The sequence below is a fragment of the Eptatretus burgeri genome, chromosome 16 (assembly GCF_056783735.1).
Source record: "Eptatretus burgeri isolate ZD-2024b chromosome 16, Ebu_testis_v1, whole genome shotgun sequence".
NCBI lineage: Eukaryota > Metazoa > Chordata > Myxini > Myxiniformes > Myxinidae > Eptatretus > Eptatretus burgeri.
In genome coordinates this window covers 58,354,742-58,377,241 of record NC_140976.1, presented here as the reverse complement: position 1 = coordinate 58,377,241, position 22,500 = coordinate 58,354,742, and the positions used below count along the sequence as shown (strand labels likewise).

Sequence of the window (22,500 nt, the reverse complement as noted above, 5' to 3'; positions counted from 1 at the left end):
GTCAGATTGATTAATTAGTGCCTCGCAGGCAGGGCGTTTCTCCACAAAGTGTGCCGGTCTCCGATGGATGTGAAGGGACCTGTCTGCTGCTCTTCGTTTGTAGACGTAAAAGGTCCCGTGGTGTTTTTACTGGGCGTCAGTGAGTTTTCGCCTTCACCCTGGCCAACTCCCAAATCCCTGCTCTGATACACTGCTGAGAAGGCAATGACAAGCCTCCCAGCCTAATCCTTGCCAAGAGACCATTTTGACAGCCCAATGCTTTGTCCTCCCAGCGTTTTGAACCACCGCCGCCATAAACTTTGCATGTATGCTTGTTATTTACCATTTGTTTCATTGATCTGATATCTGAAAGCTTGGACTTTCCACCCAATGACTCTTCTCTTTTGAAATTTGAAATCCCACCTGCCTGGCATCCAATTTCATGACAAGGTGCAGATTCAAAGCAACTGAAACGTGCCTGACCAAGCAATCAGAAAATTTATTTTACTGGTATCAACAGTTTGTAGAACAGAGGGAGCAGGTGCATTTAAGTCAGGTCAGGTATGGGGGCATGCACCGGAGCAGCGCGTCGCTGCGTCCACTTTCTGCCAGCACTCCAGGGGCCTCCGTCTGGCCATCCCCCTGGCATCTGCCTGGGAAATGGCCAGACAGGAGGATCTCTGGAGATTGAAGTCCAGAGACGCAATCCTGAAAAATAATTGATCTTGCCTTGTCTTGGACACTCGTTCTCGTTCCTATAACTTATTGAGTGCCTCTTGTACTTGACTTTGCAACTGCATTCAATATTGCATTAAAAAAAAGCTCCAGATGAGACTGTAACAGTTCTCATCGGTATTTAGAATTGGTGAGACCGTTGTTGACGAAAACAATCGACAGAACCAACAGGGTTTACACACTCACCAGGAAAAAAGAAAAAAAACCCCCAAAAACATCCTCGACTTCAAAACGAGGGAACCTTGTTGCGCAACTACTTGCTTAAATATGAACAAGCCAGTTGCATGCGATTTAAATTGCACCATTTTTCGAGAGTACTTTGCGTGACTGATTGCACAGGTGTTAACTTGGCTTTAATAACAAAAAAAAGGAACATTTTTCAATTTAAGTACGTCAATATTTTCAACTGTTTGTGCGTTTGTATGTTTGTCTTTCATGGATGAACCGTAGCACCGAGGCGGCCCTAAATTTTGGGTGGAGGTACTTCAGAATCTGGGCATGGTTTTAAGCAACCACACGATGGCCTTGACGTCCGTTTTGAGGGCGCTATAAAGAGTATATTGGGGTGTGGGGTCATGGAGTGCTGCCGCCGGCCCGTAGGCAAAAGATCATGAGGCCAATAATTCCACAGTTTCTCAATGTCCAACACGTCCTGAAACCACCGCCGGGAAAAACTCAACCTGCTCGGCAGTGCTGGGTATCTCCTGCTTGTTTTTAAGAACGGAAAGTAATTTCACAGGAATAAATGTAAACGCGTTCTCAAATTGCTAGCAACACAGTACGTTAAAACACAATACCTTGTGCTTCTCTCCACTCATCAGTTGTACCCACACATATTAATCACGTGTGTCGTGCCCTCGGACAATCTGCAAAATTGAAAAATCGATCATCGTGGTGTGAGACTCCCGGCTTCCTCGGCAATGTACACTATTCCCCTTAGGATTTGTGGATTAAATTCTTCCGGATTCATAACCACGTCCCAATTCCTCACACATCTACGTCATTAAGGAGGTTTACCAGTACTCACGTGGATGGTTATTTATCCCAAGTGTTTAGGAGTCTGGGAGCACCACCATTATAAATAAAGGGCCGATCACATACCATAAGTTTGCGACTGTACCATGAATGATTATTGTGGTAAACCAATCATCACCATTGCGGATACCATTCCTTTTGTTCTCCGCTTCCCACCTAGCACACTATCGTTTTACAATTTGCTATTGACCTGCCATACGATACATACCATATTAATTAATTATAGCGTGCCATTTACCACTTTGTTTTTTTTAATGAGAGCAAGTAAAGTCAATAACGTTATGTCCCATAAATTCCCTCTGAAAGTTTTTCATTTTCTCATTTCCTCGCCTTGAACCCCCAAGCCCGTGAACTTGCAATTCCCAAGGTGCTTGCTTGATGACTAACTGTGCCAGCACCTGTGCAGTTGATATAAGGAAGGAACACGGTGCGTTTTAAATTCCTGCACAAGCCATTGCCTCGAGCCTCGTGCTGTTGGCTTTCGTTAAAGAAACCGCCGCTGACCTAGCGGCACAGGGGAAGCTTACGCATGGTCTCACCAGGGCTCCGGTTTCGGTCTAATAACAGTCGAGTGGACACCTACAGGGTGGCCCAAAGGTCAGGAGCCAGAGAGGATTTTGGCGGTTTGACTACAGTAATTCGTTTTCACCTTGTATAATATTTTAAACATGTATATTTAATAAAATTAATTACCCCTTCTTTCTTTTCCAAATAAGTGGTGGCCGGAAAATTAACAAAAGATGAGAGCATGGAGCTTGCTAAGAAATGTCCAAACATTATGTGTATGTCGACTGGAAGTGTCTGAAAGTTCACAGCCAGCAATTCAGGGCAAAATTGTCTGCAGGGAAAAATCCACGTGCAATTCGAACATTTACTGTAATTTACTCTGTCTGTAGTAATCTTGCATGGTAAATGTTTAATCAATAAATTCTCGCTACGATCTGAAAGCATTTGTTAGTCATTACAAATGTATATTTATTACTTTAAACAGATGTTTGGTACTACAAAACTTTAATATGGATACAAACAAACACGACATAATAGTGACCGAAGCTTTTCATGCTGCACTCTTCAGGGTAACAAGCTCGAATGAGCTAAGATCCTCGTCCTCTTAATGATGACATCATAAAAACGAATATGACGTCATTGTGATGCATCAGGTTTGCGATAAATTATCTGTGATAATGCCCGGCTTGATTCCCGCAAACAAAATTCAAACAGCTTGCCTAGTTTCGGAGATAATGGTATGGGCCATTTCCATTAGCGGCGATATGACATCAACTTTTTTCTCAGAAGAATTTCCAAAATCGGAGATGGTTACTGCCTGCTCGTGGGCTTTCTGCATATACATGGCAAGTTTCACGAAGATCCGATGAAAACTCTGGGTTGTGAAACAAAAAATGTCAAAAAATAGGAATGACGTCATAAAATTTCATATGACGTCATAGTGATGTATCATATGTGCGGTAGTTCATCTCTGCTAATGCCCTGTTCGATTCCCGCAAACAGAATTCAAAAAGCTTGCCTAGTTTCGGAGATAATTTTTTAGGCCATTTCCATTAGCGGAGATATTTTGACGTCACAATTTTCTTTCTCGGAGGAATTTTCAAAATTGGAGATGGTTACTGTCTGCGCAGGGAATTTTTACATATATATGCCAAGTTTCAGGAAGTTTCGATGAAACTGTAGGCTGTGAAACAAAAAAGTCCACAAGAACAACAATGTGAGTAAGACTTGGAGATCCTCCACGAGGATCTAAAATCGCAGCAAGTGAAGGCGCGTGCTTTATACGCAGGTCTCAATAAGGTAGACGCTAATTGGTTCAACCGTAATGACGTCACGATTAATCCGAACGCCCATTGGTCAGCTCATCATCTTCACCTCGAGCTCCCATTGGCTGGAGCAGAGTTTGTCGATGATTGACGTTTGCAACATCCTGGAGAGAGGGGGGATGGGTTTCCCCTAAGGTCCATTCACCATTTGTTACCGTACTTCCCTTGATCTTTCCATGTTGAAAGAGACACAGAGATCGTACAAATTCCTTTTGACGACATAGTATTGGATCGGTGGTAAGGATGAAGGTTGCTTCCAACATACGTAAATGAAACGAGCTCCGAACTCGGCTCAATATCCTGAACATATCTGCATTGTACTGGTCTGCACAGATAGGGTTGGCAACCAGGTGCTGTGCAATGGCAGATGAAGCAGGTACAGTGGTCGGTGGTTGCTGGATATTTCTACATGCTCGCACTGGTTGTGTTCTAACCCTCACAATCTTTCTTCGAATCCCCAAGGGTATGTGTTGTTTGATCCGATCAGCCAATCTTAGTGTTGTGCGGCCCACGTACCGAGCTTCACATCGGCACTTAAACTCATAAATAACATTGCTGGTTTGTTGGGTGGGTAGCACATCCTTGTTGACTGACGTCAGCAAACGGCGAGAGGTAAAGATTACTCGGGGTTGCACAGTCAGAAACGTGTTGGACACTATGTTTGATTTGTACTTCAAACCTTCGTGATGATTTCCCTTTCCAGAGCATCCTGATATAGACTGGACATTTGTTTGGACCAATCTTCCGACCTTTTGTCGTGTTTAGAAACTTGTGTATGTATCTCTTAACTATATGCTCAGGATAACCATTCTCACCAAGTATATTCATGATTTTATCAATTTCAGCAGGAAGATTATAAAGGTGAACAAATCCTCTGTGCTCTGTTAATAAGGATATTGATCAAGGCAATTTTGTTTCTCGTGGAGCTGTAGGAGTCCCACCGAGTATACCGTCCTGTGAAAGTCGGCTTCCGGTAGACGGATGTTGTGAAGCCAAGGTTGGATCTATCAACCAACACGTCCAAAAAGGGGAACGTGTTTGACGATTCCAGCTCCGTGGTGAACTTCAGCGCTGGATGGAGAGTATTGAGCCATGCCTGGAAATTGTCACACGCCATCCAAGACTCAAACAAAGCAAAAATGTCATCAACATACCGATAGTATACGATGGGGGAATCGACCCCTTGCCGACCAGTCAGTTTCTGCATTTCATGATATCCTTCAAATATATTTGCAAGAGCTGGGCCTAATGGAGAACCCATGGCCACACCGTCCATTTGAACATCCATCATGTTGTTAAAACTGAATTCCACCTCCCTTGTTGCTGTGTTCATTAATTCCACAAAGACATGTTCCGAGATCATCGGTTGTTCCAGATCGGTGTGATATAGTGAAGGCATATTTGTCATGAAAAAAAGGATTCGTGTATTTTTTTGGTCAAAAGCAAAAACTCACTTGATTTTGTTAGATATAATAAACATGAAAAAAAATTCGGGTGGCATTTTTTCTGAGCATTCTAACGGTCTGAAATCCAAGATGGCCACCACCGTAGCAAAATGCCCTAAATTTGACACCAAAATGAACTTAATATGGTTAAAAATAATTTTTTTCAGCATGAACTGCTTGGAACCACTCTCAACAAGACCTGGACCATTTTGTTTTGCTATCACCGCAAAATCTTCCGGGAAAACTGTCTCGCTGTATCATAGGATAATGCAAATAGGATTTTCCGGGAAAGGCTTGGATGTGGTGGAGCTTAATTAATCGTTAGATCATGCCATAATCACTGTGAATGACTTTGGCTTGGAACTTGTACATATAGAGGTGACTATAATAACAATAACTTTCACCTGACTACTAATCTTTTTATTTTGCACAATTTGAGACAGAGGCTGCCTTTTTTTTTTTTTTTTTTTTTTTTTTTTTTTTTGTATACCTTGGTCGAGGCTCGTATGAGAGCTAACACACAACTCACAGCAAGGAGGCATGAGACAAGAGGGGCGGGAGTGGAAGGGACAAAACATTGGGGAACAGACACAGGTGAACTGTGGAAGGGAGAGGGATGGGGATGGGACGGGGAACATGGCGAGGGGAAGATGGACATTAAAGGGACTTTCAGGAAGGAAAGCAGGAGAATTGAAGGAAGTGGGCTTGGGTGGATTATCGGGGGTAGAAAAGATCGAGGATTTGGATGGGGGAAGATAAGAGGTGGTGGTGAACAGCTGTTTTGAAAGCCTGGAGGAAGAATGGGAAAGAATAGAGTGAGGAAGTTTATTCCAAAGGCGGGAAAAAAGAGGAATGAAAGAGTGAAGATGAGCAGTGATTCGTGATTTTGGTAGTTTTACCAGAAGGGGGTTGTTGGCGGACCTTGAGCGCCCTGTGGAAATGTGGTTGGGACAAATCACAGAGAGAGCAGGGGGGGCAAGGCTGGAGAGGAGTCGGTAGAAGACAGAAAGACCACCGACCAACCTGCGGTGATTGAGTGAGAGGCCCAAAGACTCAGCTTCATTGCGGGAGATGCCAATGATCTTAAAAGCCCTGGTTTCGACAGCGTGAAGTCGAGAAAGGTGGGAGGCAGGAGCACCAGCCCAGAGGGGAGAGCAGTACTCCATCAGGCTACGGACAAAAGCTTTGTAAGTGGTCAGGAGCTCAAGAGGGCCGAGGAAGGACTTTGCACGACGGAGGATTCCCAGTCGGCGACTGGCTTTTGAGGCAAGGTTGGAAATGTGACTTTCCCAGGAAAGGTCATGGCAGATAGTGAGACCCAGAAGCTTGAAAGAAAAGACTTCTTCCAGAGGATTGTTGAGAAAGTGGATGGCGGGTTTTGTAAACGGTCCTTTCGAAGAGACATAGTGAGAGTGTGAGATTTGTCTGGATTGAAAGACATGTTCCACGTGTTGGACCAGTTTGTGATTTTATCCAGATCTGCAGTGAGCGAAGAAGCTGCTGCTTGCCGGTCTGAGGGATGACAGATGGTACGGCAGAGGGTGGAGTCATCGGCAAAGAGAAATAGAGGATTTTCCAGAGAGTCCGAGAGATCATTGATGAAACCAGAAAAAGAACAGGGCCCAGAACGCTACCTTGAGGAACTCCAGCCTGCACAGGAAGAGGGGATGAAAGAACTCCATTTAGGGCCACACGTTGACTGCGACAGGAGAGGAAGTCTGCGAGCCATGAGTGGAGATGGCCTTGAATACCATGGGAAGAGAGTTTGGTGAGTAGGGCAGGGTGCCAGACTGTGTCAAAAGCACGTGATATGTCCAGGGATACGGCTCGGATTTCCTGTCTGGCATTGAGGACCTCCATCCATTGATGGGAGAGCAGTAGCAGCATATCTAGGGTAGAGTGACCTGGTCTGAAACCAAATTGATGATTGGAAATCAAGCCATTGGAGAAGAGGAAGGATTTCTTGTCTGAAGCGATGATGGATTCCATAACCTTGCTGATGATTGGGAGAAGGCTGATTGGTCTATAGTTACAGGGATCTGTTTTTGCACCTTTTTTATGCAGGGCAGTGATGTTAGCAGATTTCCAAGCAGATGGCAGATGACCTTGGGAAAATGAGAGGGTGAATAGAACAGAGAGAGGGTGAGCAAGAGCAGAAGAGCAGGCTTTGAGGACACGTGGGCTGATGCCGTCTGGACCGGTTGCAGAATCTGACTCGAGGTTTGAAAGCAAGCTCTCCACCTTGTCAGGAGAAAAGGATACAGAGTCCAGGGACAGTTGGGTGCGACTGGGTAAAGTGGGTAGAGATAGTGATGGGTTTGGGACACAAGATTTAGCTGCAAACACCGAGTTTAGACATTCAGCTTTATCACGTGTGGAATCAGCAGTGCGGCCATTTGAGGTAAGGGAGGGGATGGAGGGGGAACATACACCAGAAACAGATTTGATTAAACGCCACCAGGATTTTGAGGAGGGAGAGAGGTTTGAGAGTTCAGACTTGAGATGAGAAAGATGTTGTTTTCTGGCTCTCCTGAGGGTAGCTACACACTTGTTCCGAGCTTTGTGGAAAGAACTGAGATTGCCCTCAGTTGGGTTTGCTTTCCATGAGGCAAAGGCAAGTTGTTTCAGGACAACTGCCTCGCCACAAGCTTCAGTAAACCAAGGGCGGGAGGAAGGGTAAGACAACTGAACACGAGAGGGGGTAAATCTGTGCATGAGGGAGAGCAAGTTTCTTTGAAAGAATTCCCAGGATGAGTTGATGTTTGAGAAAGTAGTGATAGGAGACCAGTCTGTAAGTTTGATGGCTGCTCGGAGACCCTGCCAGTCGGCTTGAGTGAAATGCCAGACTCGACGGCGGTGAGGTGGTTCTCTGATAACAGCCAGAGAGATGTCCACTTTAACAAGGACGTGGTCAGAAGAACCAATTGGAGCGAAGGAAGAGCAGCAGATATTGTCAGGGAAATTTGTCAAAATCAGATCCAGAAGAGATGGAGTACCATTGGTTGAGATCCGGGTCGGGAAGTTGACCGATTGAGTCAGTCCCAATGAGTCACAGAAAGCTTTTGCTGATGTCCCATGGCAGGTGAGAGAGGTACCCACACCTAGCCAACTGGCGTGATGACAATTGAAGTCGCCACATAAGAGGAAGAGAGAGTTTGGATGAGAAGATAGAAGATGGTCCATGTTTTCGGAGAGTGAGGTGTAGATGGAGTCATCACTGTTCGGTGGACGGTACAGTACACATATAAACATGAGGTGGGAGTGGAGGGGAAGCCGAAGCCAGAGGTATTCCTGGGGTGTGGGGGAGTGAGAGCAGTGCAGGGAGAGTGAGGAATAGAGTCTTTGATGAAGAGAGCAACACCTCCACCAGGACGAGGCTCAGGTCTGTCATACCGTAAGAGGGAGTAACCAGGGAGAGATACTTGGGAGTCAGACACGCCTTGGGAGAGGAAAGTTTCTGTTAGGCAGATAATGTCTGGTTTGTCAGTGGCAACCTGCATGGAAAGATCTGAAAGGTTTGAGTGAAGGCCCGGATATTTGAGGTCCACACTTTTAATGAAGAGGTAGGGGAGGAGGCTTTGGGTGCAGGAGGTGGAGGGGGCGGGAGGGTAGGACGAGGGACGAGGGGGGGAGGTAAGGAGGGTTGCTGAAGGAGTGTGGGGTATTGCAGAATAGCGAGGGGAGGGGGCCGAATGAGGAGGAGAAAAGGCTCTGTGGTGCTGGGAGAGAGGGGGACAAGAGACAAGGAAGAAGGCAGTTGAGTATTTGTGGAGGGGGAGTGAAGAGATGGAGGTGAGTGGGCAGTGGAGGGAGTCAGGTTGGTGGATGAGAGGGGGGGCAACTTAGAGAAGGAAGAGTGAGGCGGATGAAAGGTGGGAGAAAGGTGAGGGGGGAATTTTTGAAAGAGGTGAGAGGGAGGCTTGGAGGGAGAAGAGTGGGATGGTTGCTTTGAGAGTGAGAGTGAGGGGTGAGGGGGTGAGTTGGCACTGAAGTTGGAAAAAGAATGGCTGATGGAAAGCGAGCATCCATGGCAAACTGTGGTTTTTAAAAGTTTTAGGTCAGAGATGCGATTTAACACAATTCTTGATGGATGCAATGAAGGCGAATTCAGAGCATGGAGAGAAGAAGCGCTGTAATAGTTGGATTATTAGGCAAGGAATGAAGGAGAGGTCGAAATGAAAGCAGTCTGTTGAAATAGCAGAAGAGTAGTGCATTGTGAAACAGTAAAGAGTACCACATGTGTGAGAGAGGAAGATGAAGCATCATAAGATCGTTTTTGTTGTTAATATTAATGTATGAGAGAGTTCAACAGATTAGGTCATGGAAATGTAAAAAAAAAAAAAGAAATCGAGGAAGACGAGGAGGAAGTTAAGAGGAAGAAGAAGTAGCAGAATCGGGAGAAGGTGAGCGTGTTGTTGTTGTTGTTGTTGTTGTTGTTGTTGTTGGGTATATATTTTTTTTTTTTTTTTTTTTTTTTTTTGAGATAAGAAAGAGATTAGTTGGGAGAATGGGGGATGTTTGGAAAGTGGGGAGGATGAAAATTGAAGGTAATGGGGAGGATAGAAATTGAAGGTAATGGGGAGAAAAAACAAACAAACAAAAAAAAAAAACGATCGAACACCAAGTGGAACCGGTAGGCCTCAAGCCTAGGACTAGGCCTCAAACACCAGGTAAGAACGTCGACATAAATACTCACAAAATAGCACGATTTTTGAAACAAAACCGAACTAGGAACACACATTAACATGTAGGTGAGAAAATTAAACAGTTAAAACGGGACAAATAACAACCGGAACTTAACTTTGAGAATGTCAGCAGGGAGCCCCGAAGGAGACCTCTTGCCGCTCAAAACCGGAACCGGAATTTCAACAAGGCGGCCGGAAAATTGACGTTTGAATCCAGTCATTGGCAGCAGTTTGTTCACTGTATGTTAAGGTTCCACTTGTCCATTTTATGGTGTACTAACATATTATTTTCTTCTTTTGCAGGCTGCACGTACCCACAGCAACCATAACCCATGATAACACAGCTTAGAGACCTTGGATTAACCAAAATGACAGAGTCTTCATCTAACAAGAAGTCAAAAACGGTGGATTTTGAACTATGCTTTATTTGCCAGTTGAGCAGCAAGCAAACAGATTATACAAACTATGTGCTTCGTCCTTCTTTGCCTTCAGTAGAGAAAGTAATTACAACAACTGATGTTCGATGTTCATATGGGGAAACAGAATTTTCTGCATTAAAGAATCACATAAAAGGTTTGTCTGCCCATGAACTGTTACAGAATGGTGTTTCATACCACAAGATATGTTATAAGGATCTCACAAATAAAACATGCATTGAACGAGCCAAGACCAGATATGAGAAAGGACAAGCGACAGGCAGCGTCAGTAATATAAAACAGAAGACAATAGGACGACCGCCAAAATCTGATGCTGCATCTACAAGTGGTTCCACATCACAGCGATCTACCAGGCTTTCGACAAGTCAGGCTTTCGACAAGTCAGGCTTTCGACAAGGAGATGTGTGTCATTTGTCAGGAAGACAAAGCAGACAAATTGCACGACGTCTCAACTGAAAACATGGGAGCTCAGCTCAAAGCCATTGGTCAACAAACAGACAGAAAACTTTTGAAAGTCAGACTGAGCAATGTTGTATGCTCACCTGATCTTCTTACAGCAGTTGCTGAGGACATGAAGTATCACCTTCTGTGCCTAGGCCATGCAAAACGAGACATAGAAAATACACCCGTGCGGGAGTGACGGTCATCTCTGCGAGAAACAAGCATGAGTTCCTGTTACTAGGGTGTAGTGTTCTCGGGTCAGGAGGGATTTTTGGCCAACTTTGAAGTCACGTGACGCGAATATCGAAAATCTGGCCCGACCAAATCTAGATATTGTCCCATAGATTCATATGCCACAATCAAATTCAAGATCGCTTGAGAAATGGCGGAGGAGATATAATTTGAAAATTGTCATTTTCGCAACTTCAAAGGCCTCGTGACCTTGACCTTGACCTTCGGTAACCTTGAAAGTCATACCATCGTGTACGTCTCATCGACCTCTATCAGGATCACTAATGTCCAGATATCCCGCTTCAACTTCATTGTGAACGGACGGACGGACGGATCGAAGGACATCGACACCCATATTATTCGGTCATGCTCGAAGAGATGACCTAAAAAAGCTAACGGACCTCCAAAACAGCATGTCCATTTTGCACAGTTAGTGTCTGACCTGGAGATGCTCGACATGGTGGAAACTGAAATGAATGACACATCTAACAGTTCAGCTTTGAATATGAACGACATTGAACAATCATATGTTGGTTTGCTCGAAGCCAATGGGTTCCCTTTACCCGATAATCCGCGATACAAACCATACTTAAAGCAACTGATTTTGGACAACATCTCTGATGTGCACTTCACCAGGCCTCCAGACAAAACCAAACCTGAGGAAGTACTTTCTACAAAAGCCAAGGAATCCCTGTTAGCTGGTGCGTTGGCCACCGATACAAAAGACCTAAGAGACGATGTGAAAGTCCTTCTGAAAGCAGCTAAAATAGAAGAGACATTGCAAGTGCAACCTCGTGGAAATTCGAAGGAAAATTTGATAATTATGAACCACCTGCTTTGCTTCAACTCTTCTGCAAGCATGCTATCCAAGGTTTACATCAGGTTAAAAAAATCAGCAGGGCCGAATCTATTAACCAAAGTGCATCTGTGCTGGCACAACATTTCGTATGTGCATACAAGTCTGATCGGCAGGTCACCTATGAAACAAAACATGAAGAAGTCACTTTCAAACACCGCACTGAGACTCCCCTTACCGTCGGCTTAGCTCTGGATGTGCACAAAAACACCAGGTCCAAGGCCCTTGTGGAGACATTAGGCAAACTAGACCTCACCGTCCCGTACAGCAATGTAATGGAAATAGAGACTGCAGTCGCTGTCCAACCAGGGATAAATGAAGACTGTGAAGATTGAGGTGTTACTTTCTATGACATTCACAAAATAATAATTCACTTGATATCCATTGTTAAAACGACGAAATGAAAGCCAGGCATTTAATCAGTATGACTTTTTGTATCTTCCTGTTTAAACGATTTAAGAGATTGAACACTGTATTGAACAGTAATTCAAGTATTTAATTTTATTTAGATCTGTTTGTTAATTATGTATTCTTTGTGAAAAATACATGTCTTTAAATAGGTAGATACTTGGTTTGTAATTACAAAATCCTGTTGGCTTGGTAATGCATGCAAAGGGAGAAGGTATAGCTTACATTGCAGGTGCGTGGTGGCCATTTTGGAATTTGGCATGTAGATCATACATATAACATAAATTTGATGATTCCATTAGATTCCTGGTCTCAGAAAACATATATTTAGACACTTCATTTGTAATTGTATCACATGTATTCGCGAAGATATCGCATTTTTAGTGTTCGGCGGCCATTTTGGACGCCATCTTGGATTTCATACCCTTAGAATGTTCAGAAAAAATGCCACCCTAATTTTTTTTTAAGCTTATGATACCTTCTTACAAGATCAAGTGAGTTTTTGCTTTTAACAGAAAAAATACACGAAATTGCAAATATGCCTACAGTAATACAGCAAATGTGCACGTATCTCAATCATCTCCGTGAATGGTACATTCGTGACAAACTTTTAATATCAAAGGATGCCATGATGTTGTCCTCACTTGTCGGTGTTTTAGCTCTAACTAATTCTGCAAATGTGAAGGAATCCTTAACCACTAAATGAGAAAGTGCATCCAATACTGGTTGCAGTACCTCTCCCAACCACTTGGCAAGTTCATGTTGTGCTGATCGCACCATGGACAGTCACGGTCTTGGAGAGAAATTCTCCTTGTGAATCTTCGGCAGGCCGTACATTCTTGGACGTTGAGCTCCAACAGGTTTAATCCTGTCGTACACCTACTTTGATAGTTCTCCACATTTGAGAAGCTGCAACAGTCGTTTGACGATCTGACCTTCCACCTGAGGCATGCGATCATGATCCGTTACACCGCCCAGATGTTTAAATTTGGTTTCGTCTTTCAGGATGTCCATCATTCTTGTCGATGTAATCAATCTTATTCATTATTACCACTCCGGTGCCTTTATCCGGTTTACAGATGTGAATGGCAGCATTCCTACTCAATCCTTGTATTACCAAGAGAACATCCCGTTACATGTGAAAATCCGCGACGTCATTCGGGATTCCACAGTACGCACGCGCCTTCACTTCCAACTTCACTTGCTGTGATTTTTACCCTGAAGAGTGCAGCACGAAAAGCTTCGGTCACTATTATGTCGTGTTTGTTTGTATGCATATTTATTACTTTACTTTATGCAATACGAGCGGATATCCTGGTTCCATACCGGGCTGTTGTGAGGGAATTCATTCCCGATAGATTATGTTGTATTTCGGGAGTTTGCTTGGCATGTCCTTTGACAGCATAATCGTCAATAATCATCAGAATCCCATGTACTGAAGCTGAGTCTTTGGGCCTTTCACTTTCCCATCGCAGACAGGTCAGTAGTGTCCGTCTTCTTCCGCCTCCTTTCCGGTGTTGTATCCCCTGCCACCTCTGTGCACCCCCGTCCAACCCCCCTTTTCCACGTTTTTGCAGGGCACACATGGTCCACCATCAACTCCTTTCTGGTGAAACTACCAAAATCCAGGATCACTGCTCACCTCTGCTCATTCGTTCCTCTTTTTTTTCCCAAGCCTGTAGAACCAATTTAGACATTCGCTTCAATCTCATTCTTCCCTCCAGGTCTTCAAGACAGCTGTTCACCACCATCTCAGATCGTCCCCAATCCAAAACCATCATCTTTTCTACCCTCGTTAATCCACCCCAAACTCAAAATGTGTTATTGGTTCATTTCTGGTTGAACTTTTTATCATCTTCAAGCTTGCTTTAGGTGAAAAGCATGGGGATTTGCAATGGCACACCGTCGACTTCGCTCTAGTTGTCATTGCTGCAATCTGTCTCGATTTTTCAATGAATCTTGCCTCTGTGTTGAAATTCTTCATGAAAGAATCATAAAGTTCTTCATGGCCTGATTGGTATGCAGATTATGTTCACGATTTTGGCAGTTCGATGAAATTGTTGTTGTTATTTGTTGTTGTCCTTATGTCTGGAGGGTAGACAAGGAAACTTTGACAGAAGGAGGCCGTTTGAGCCATCCTTGCCTGTGCTGTATGAATATCCCATTGACTTCGTCTCTTCATTTGTTTCTCGTCTGCAAGCTAAATCCATTCTTTCAATGCACGATGAATGTGGACATTGTTTGGTTAAAGTAATTTTATAATTGTGCATAAACTGGATGTTATTAATTAGCAATGCTGTGACACACACACACACACACACACACACACACACACACACACACACACACACACACACACACACACAATGCCTCAATAATTGTCTAGGCATTGTGTTTGTGCAATGACTGTGTTAAATGGCCATCTAGTTTCGTTTCCGCCGCCACCGAAGGTGATATGAAGGAGGTTATGTTTTTACTCACTTTCTGTCTGTCTGTTTGTTTGTTTGATTGTTTGTGTGCAGGATATCTCAAAAAGTTGTGGACGGATCCGGATAAATTTTTTGGACAGGTTGGATGTGTAACAAGGACGAACTGATTACATGTTGGTGAAGATCTGGATCCGGATCTCGATACGAGGATTATTTAATATTAAAGTGATTTTTCACCATTGAGAGATAGGGCTAAATACGATATAGTGCTGTATAGCATGATATTAAATAAATGTATTTGGCCTGATATGTTCTCGTGTATCAGGCATGACGTGGCGGAGGTACGTGCTCCACGGAGTGCCCTTCTAGTTTCTGAATTTTTAAAATCTTGTTTTATTTTTTATAATATATTGCAAAGTGAAATCTTTCACCATAATGTTCCCCTTTGGATTCCATCCTCACAGCTACTGGTTGGTTATGAGCAAGGAACCGTGATTCTTTGGGACTTGAAGTCCAAGAAAGCTGATTACAGATATTACTACGATGAGGTGAGTCATCGTCTTGTCTTCGTCTTTCAAACGCAACCTCGGCTACGCATAATGTTATGTGGTGTGTATCTTTTGTGTGAAGGTTTGCCTGCAATCGTTGGTGTTTGCATTCCCTATTTGAATGGAAAAAAAAATAATCTTGAGTGTCTGCAATGCGTGGAGTTCTCAAAATAGCATTTGTAACAATTGTTTTTGAGAATTTATTTCCATTTTTTTTTATTACCATCATGGAGCCCAAAAACCAAGAGGGCTCCCTGGGTGGGAAAGCAATGAAAGGATACAGGGAAATATTATGAGAATGGGGGTGGTGCAGATTATTGGCCCACAGTAAAATAGAAGAGGTGAGGGTCTTCAGGAAGGTGTATTCCAAATGGCACCGACGGTGTTCCTTTCATGAACTGGCAGAGAAGAAGGCACGAGATTATGCGCCGGATGATGTAGCAACCTCCCAGGGCGCTACACCTGGGTTTGGGCCCCTACCTTTCTGGCGGCAAGCCTGTAGGAACACCAACTCCAACGGTATCCTCGAACAGGCACTGAAGAACCAGGATTGCAATCCATAAATATTTTGAAGGTGGTCACAAACGGACACCAAAAATTGAGGTGCACGAAATGATGATTGCCTCAAGATCAAATATTGCAATGATTCGGGTACTGTAGGGCTGTTAGCCCACATCCTAATTTTTGCCTTGGGTGGGGGAAGGGGGAGCAGGATTTCTTCAATTAATCATGTATGGATATGATGCACTCCGAATGGGTCAAATGACCACTTGTTTGTATAACAGCGTTTGTTTTGCATTTTTGGATGATGTCTTGCATCCTTTTTTGCCACTGCAATTTTCAGCCTCCTTCATGTCAATGCGGAGCGCAGCGTCCTGTTAATTAAAATGTTTGTGTCTTGCCTGATAGAATATCACATGAACTGTGATGCGGAAAATTGAGCTTCTTGAGAAGCAACAAAGATCAAGTTTATTAAGCCATTTCATGACTCCATTATGCGGTTGAACTGAATATTATTTGAGCATTACAGATCTCATGAGCAGTGCTCCAGGAATATTTTGGCTGTTGGGGTTTATGGAGATTGCCATTCTGAGAATGGATTGGCTTTTGTGCAGCATGCTCATAACACCGCTATCGAAATGGCTCGGAGAGCTGGCGGGAAGCCACGGAGCAGATGATTGTTCAAGGCATTGAGTGAAGGCCGAGAAACTGGCAGTCCATTGTGGGGAAGGGAAGATGATGTTGGCCAAAGCAGCATAGAGTGTGGGAAGATGAAGTCTCAGTTGGCTCACCTGCTGAATTGACAAATTGCTGTGCTGCAGAGGAAGATGAAGCAGCGAAGGCTGGAGTGGTATTGCATTGGTGGCAGAGGAGAAAGGGGGGAAAGTGGGACGGGAGGTGGGGGGGGTGGAAGGCAAGGGTGCCTTTGTGAAAATTACAAACAAGGATTCTGCCATTGCATATTACTTTCTATTAAATAAAAATGACGTTTTCCTGTTGCCAATTCTTAAAGATAATTTGATGTTACATTCGTCAGCTCGCTCAGATTGTTGTCGTTTTTATCCGGCTACCTTGTTTGCAGTTGCGTAGATCTTCAACCAAATTAATGAATTAATCTCCACCATCCCATCCGGAATTTTGTTGCTCGGCATTCCCATCTTCCATTATGTGATTCGCTTCGCTTGTACCCTTGGGTTTTAAAAATATTCTTTGTTTGCTTATTTGCTTCTATATATATATATATTTTTGTTTTGTCGTGCATCAGGCAATCCACTCCGTGGCGTGGCACCATGAGGGGAAGCAGTTTCTGTGCAGCCATTCAGATGGAAGCCTGACAATGTGGAACATACGGAACCCTGGCAAACCCACACAGGTCATGGTACCACATGGTGAGAGCAAAGGAGATCGTGACATTTTATTCCAATTAATCTTGCTATAAAGCAAGTTAATTATTCTGAGCAACTATCATGAAAGAGCATGTTTATAAAATCAACTTCCTAATCCTATAATTGGGTAAGTGATGACCTCAGATGGAAATGCACCACATCTCTCACCAGCAAACACACCGACGTCTAAAGGCTACCGGCCTGCTGGTGTTTGAGGTAGACTTGATTCTATGTTGACTTAAAGGTTTTCAAATTCAATTTTTTTTTTTTTAATAACAGTGAATTAGCTCTGCTGCTTTTCAGTTGTACGGATCCTAATACGATTGATAATGCATTTCCTGAGTTGATTAATATTGCTTTTTGCTTTAGATCACTCCCATTTTACGTCACTGTTCACATGAGCTCTGCAAATGAGACTTTCATTTCCATTCCTGGTTCTCTCGATGCTTACCGGTTTCAGCTGGCTGGCTTAAGATGTTAGGGTCCTGAGTTTGAGCCCCTGTTGCACTATTACAATAACACCAGGTGGGTTGACTCAGCCTGTCATCCTTCCGAGATCGACAAAATGAGTACCAGCTTACTGAGAAGAATGAGCCATTTGAGTATCTTCCGTCGGAGTGGCGACCCATCCAGTATTGTGGCTCCGAGCCAAGGAAAAACTGCCCCAGCAGCCATATGCATCTGAAAACACTAAAGGATGCTTCTTCATATTTTTCTTCTTCTTCTCCCTCCGCTTCTTCTTCTTCTTCGACCATTGATGTTGAGTGCGTACTAGTTTGCTAAACGCTTGCACAATGTAGGCCAATATTTCTGCTGACATTAACTTGAATTTTAGGCCAATTTTGTCTTGCTGGTAAAGGCTGAAAGTGGATCTCTGTGTTTTATACTGATGTTTAAAATGCGAGCTTGCACGCTTCCACATATGGGTTGTTATCATTGGTAATTTAAGCGTATCTCTTAATACCAGATTTCGTTATTGCAATCTGTGAAATGTAAGGGTGTGCACAGTAAAATGCTGTCGTGTTTGTGTTCCATTCCCCAAATCAATTTGCTCCAATAACATGAGTCCATGATTTGAGGACAATCTTGCACAGACTTCAACAATGAAACGATTATGATTAAGAAGGACAAATGTGTCCAAGAGCAGCGTCCTAAAGGTTTTGTCGGTTTAAAAAAACAACAACAACAACTTCCGATATTTCGTCACGTGCCTTCATTAAGCCAATAGCGGGACCCGACATAATGTATTTATGTATTTACGATATATCGTGTATTTACGAAATAAATAATGTATTTACGAAATTACAATACGATAAATGGAATAATCTTTAAATAGTAACATGAACTTTTCGAAACTTTAAAGCAAATGTCCAAATATTTTTAAAAGTTCATGATAGACGCTCTCAAAAGGCACCGTCAATGTGAGAATGTGTACATGTGCTTAGGATTTAAGGAGATCCGGATCTTGTATATACAAGGGCAGAGTCCTAGAGATTAAGGTTTTGTCTTCACAAGAAGAACAAGAACAACAAGAAGAAGAACAACGCCGAGCTCTCTATGAGCAGTGTTTGCTACGTGAGACGCTGCTAAATATTACTTTGGCATGAACCTCATGGAAACATCATGCAGGAACAGAGATAAGAAAAGAGGCATCCGTGCTCAGACAGCTGAAACGTCATGTTTTTGTTTAAAAGATTAAAACATTTCACAATGCACAGCCGAGCCAGGGTATATAGATTACAATATATTTGGGAATTGTTACAGGCTCGTTCACTCACGACTCATTCACTCACTGCCACAATTTCATCACTGGAAAAAAACAACAACTCAAAAGCGTTTAACAGCAGAGTTGTCACCAGGGTAAATAATGTAGATCTATTGTGATGTATCCAAGAATGAACTACAGTATCTATATCGAAGTAAGTCTCCCAAATCTCCTCTCTCTCTCCCCCCTCTCTCTCTGTCTCCCTCTCTCCCTCTCCTCTTCTCTCTCTCGTCTCTGTCTCTCGTCTCCTCTCTCTCTCTCTCTCTCTCTCTCTCTCTCTCTCTCTCTCTCTCTCTCGCTCGCTCTCTCTCTCTCTCTCTCTCTCTCTCTCTCTCTCTCTCTCTCTCGCCCCCTGCTGGCCGTTGGTTCGTTGTGTGTACTGTCATGGCTGCTGCTTGCTTCGTGTCGTGAGTACCTGTCCTCCGTTGTGCTGGTTTGTGTTTCCACATTTCCCATTTAATTCCTCTGTGTTCGTGTTTCCCCTCTGTGCAGAGAGAGAGAGAGAGAGAGAGAGAGAGAGAGAGAGAGAGAGAGAGAGAGAGAGAGAGAGAGAGAGAGAGAGAGAGAGAGAGAGAGAGAGAGAGAGAGAACGAGAACGAGAACGAGAACGAGAACGAGAACGAGAACGAGAACGAGAACGAGAACGAGAACGTCGCGGCACTAGTCAGGTTATCGTTGGTTCCTGGGCAGTGCCCTGTTAGTCATTTCAAAATTCAAAAACTTTTCGCTTTAAACCTTTATTTTGCTTTTTTATTTCGCTTATCTTTCCTTATTTTGTTCAATTAGCGCTCCCTTTCCCAAGGTTCGGGAAAAGTTGGAGTGTATTGGTAACTTCCTCTTCCTGAGTTGGGAAGACGTCGAGCGTTGTGTGTTGAAACATGGCAGCTGCTCGCTTGCAGCGATATGCCGCGTTCGAATGGTTATCGCGCAAGAATGGCATCGCATGCTTTCCACCGGAGGGTGTTTCGGTGGAAGTGATAGTTCTCGCGATCAGGAACATAATCAGGTTTGGTGAGGTGCGTGCCGCGTCGCGGATGAAGAAACGAGTTATCGTGTTTGTGTCCGACGAAGAGCACGTTGCTCTCATCGTTCAACAAGGCCTGTTCCTCGACTCTGGACACTTTGTGATAACGTATCCTTCAGATACTTCTGCTCAGAAAGTGGTTATCTCAAATGTACCACCATTCCTGGGCAGTAATGCAATCCTGAAAGCGCTGCAGCGCTATGGACACTGCGTGTCCCCTCTAATAATGCTCCCTTTGGGCTGGAAAGATGAACGTGCCAGTCACGTGATGTTTCCGCAGACAAGTATTTATGGTACTCAACAAGGATTATCCCTCTCTGAACGTCATTTTAAAGTTCACTGTAAATAGTCACGACTACCAAGTATATGTTAACACAGACACCCTGTAGTGCTTTGGTTGTGGTGCAGTGGGACACATGAAACAGTTTTTCCCTCTTCAAAAAATGCAGCCTTCCACGGCCGAACCGAATAACAACGACTCACAGATTCATGTTAACGCTTCCCTTTCAACGAACGGACAGGATAAACTGGCTGAACGAGTGGACACACCCCATCCCAATGACGTACGGGACAAACTCGTTCAACTAGTGGACACTCCCCCTCCCAATGAACCAATGGACAGTGCAAGTGATGGGTTCATTACCGTCTCAAAAGTAAAAAAAAAAAAAAAAGCGTAAATCCATTGCAACACATGTGTCACCTGGTAAAAGGCAAATCAGTGAAAATGTAATTCCTGGAATTCCATGTAATAACAGATTTGCCTTTCTGGAAGAAGAAAGTAATCAAGAAACGTCCGCTTGTATAAACGTTATCAATGAAATGATCATATTGAACTTGCCAATCCCAATCAGTGTTTCCAACCCCACAGAGAGCGTCCTCTCACACAAGGACGTTCCTAATGTAGACTGCTCCCATATCCAACAGTCACAGGAGGAAGAGAAAGTTTTACAGTCTCTCTCTAACAAAACAATAAATGAGACAACTAAGAACACTGAGGAAACAATGGAGGATAGTCTAAATCCTCCAATGGAGAGTGACACTCATGATCCGAGCACCGTGACCATGTCACGGACAAGTTTTGGAGTCCCCTTTCTTACATTCCGAAGAATCCCCAGACGTAATTCTGATATATAAGGGGCCGAAGAAGATTGTTTCATTGAAACTGAGCAATTACGTGATGCTCACAATGAAACTGAAACGCCAATCGATTCCCCATGTGAGAAATCTGATGATGAAGGTCAAGGTGAGTCCTCTCAGATTCTAAAGGCTGAAAGCAGACCTTCGGATGACGAGCTTCGGGACTTCTTGGGGGACTCTTATCGTAAGAGAAATATTGAACTGAAAGATCATTTCCCTGATCTTCCGGTGTTAATTATTAAATTGAAAGAAATTGTGTGTAACCCTGTCACCCCAAACTTCACTGAGGCTCAGAAACACAGGTTAAAAAAAAATGATCCAGAAAGCTTGACAGGAGCTTCTAAAGTGAGGTCCTTATGGTGTGTTTCTCTTGTTTATTTATTTTTCTTCCTTCCTTTTCTAAGCACATGAATGTTAATTTCGGAAGTCTAAACATTAATGGTGGTTCTAGTTTAGAACGCAAAGTTCAGGTAAAAGATCTGACACGGCGTTTACACCTGGACGTCTTGTTATTGCAAGAAACGCATGGAGATCTGACTGCCCAAGCCCAATGGAGAAGGCTCATGAAGGTTCAGTGGTTCTTCTGTGATATCAATTCCTTCACTGCCGTGATTGCTTTCTTTGTCTCTCCTTCATTAACGCTCTCGCAAGTTCATTATAATGAAATAATTCCTGGACGTCTGGCTTGTCTTCAGTTCATTACCAACAATCAAATCTTTATTTTTGTAAACATTTATGCCCCCAATGAGAATGCTGAAAAGTATAACTTCTTCCTTAAACTGGAGGCCTTTCTCAGCACAATTGACTTGAACTGCTGCTTTATAATGAGTGGTGACTTCAACTGTACCCTTGACCCTACTTCAGACAGAAACAGTGTGGAGCCACACCCAAAATCTGCCAAAACTTTGGAAAAAAATTATAACAACTGTGGGATTCATGGATGTTTGGCGTATCCGACACCCCAGACAACGTCAGTTCACTTGGTTAAGATGTGTGTTCCAGAGAAACACTCGAGCTCGGTTAGACAGAATTTATGTCAACGCTACAATGTTTGATAAGATATTAAAATCTGATATCGTGCCCTCTCTTTTCTCTGATCATCTGGTTACAACATTCTCCTTTAAGCTTGCTCTGCAGCAACATGGCAAGTCCGTATTGGAAGTTTAACGTCATGTTACTTGAGAATGTTACTTTTTGTGAAGCCTTTAGGGTGTTTTGGAATAGCCTCATCGAACGAAAGAACAGTTTAAGTAACCCTAGATTATGGTGGGACTACGCAAAGGCACAGATTGCCATCTTTTGCCAACAGTTCAATCACTTCTCATCTATTAGTGCAAAAAAGGAAAGGATTGTACTCAAAAAAGAAATACTGAAATTACAATCTGATGCTCCAAACAACCCCAGTACAACAAATAACCATCTGCTACTCTTTTAAATGATCTTGTTGACAACCAAGTGAAAGGTGCAATGATCCGATTACGGATGGATCAGATTTACAATTTGGACTCGCCAACAAAAATTTTCTTTCATTTTGATAAAAAGACCACCCATCAAAGGCAAATTGAAACCCTAAAGCTCTCAACTGGGGACATTGTGACATCACAAGATAGCATAAAGAGGGAGATCT

The 22,500-nt window shown here is 43.4% G+C and overlaps 1 protein-coding gene across 8 annotated transcripts in view; it reads left to right on the top strand.

The window, feature by feature from the left end:
- STXBP5 (syntaxin binding protein 5) overlaps positions 1–22,500 on the top strand; it is a 212,752-nt gene that overhangs the window by 100,617 nt on the left and 89,635 nt on the right. For all 8 annotated transcript variants that reach the window (XR_015052210.1, XR_015052211.1, XM_085858899.1 and 5 more), the window contains exons 7-8: positions 14,978–15,061; positions 16,827–16,950. Coding sequence is in view for 6 of the 8 variants with exons in the window: in XM_085858899.1 (XP_085715025.1) it covers positions 14,978–15,061; positions 16,827–16,950 (208 nt within the window). In the remaining 2 variants the exon portion in view is untranslated. The remainder of the gene's footprint in view (positions 1–14,977; positions 15,062–16,826; positions 16,951–22,500) is intronic.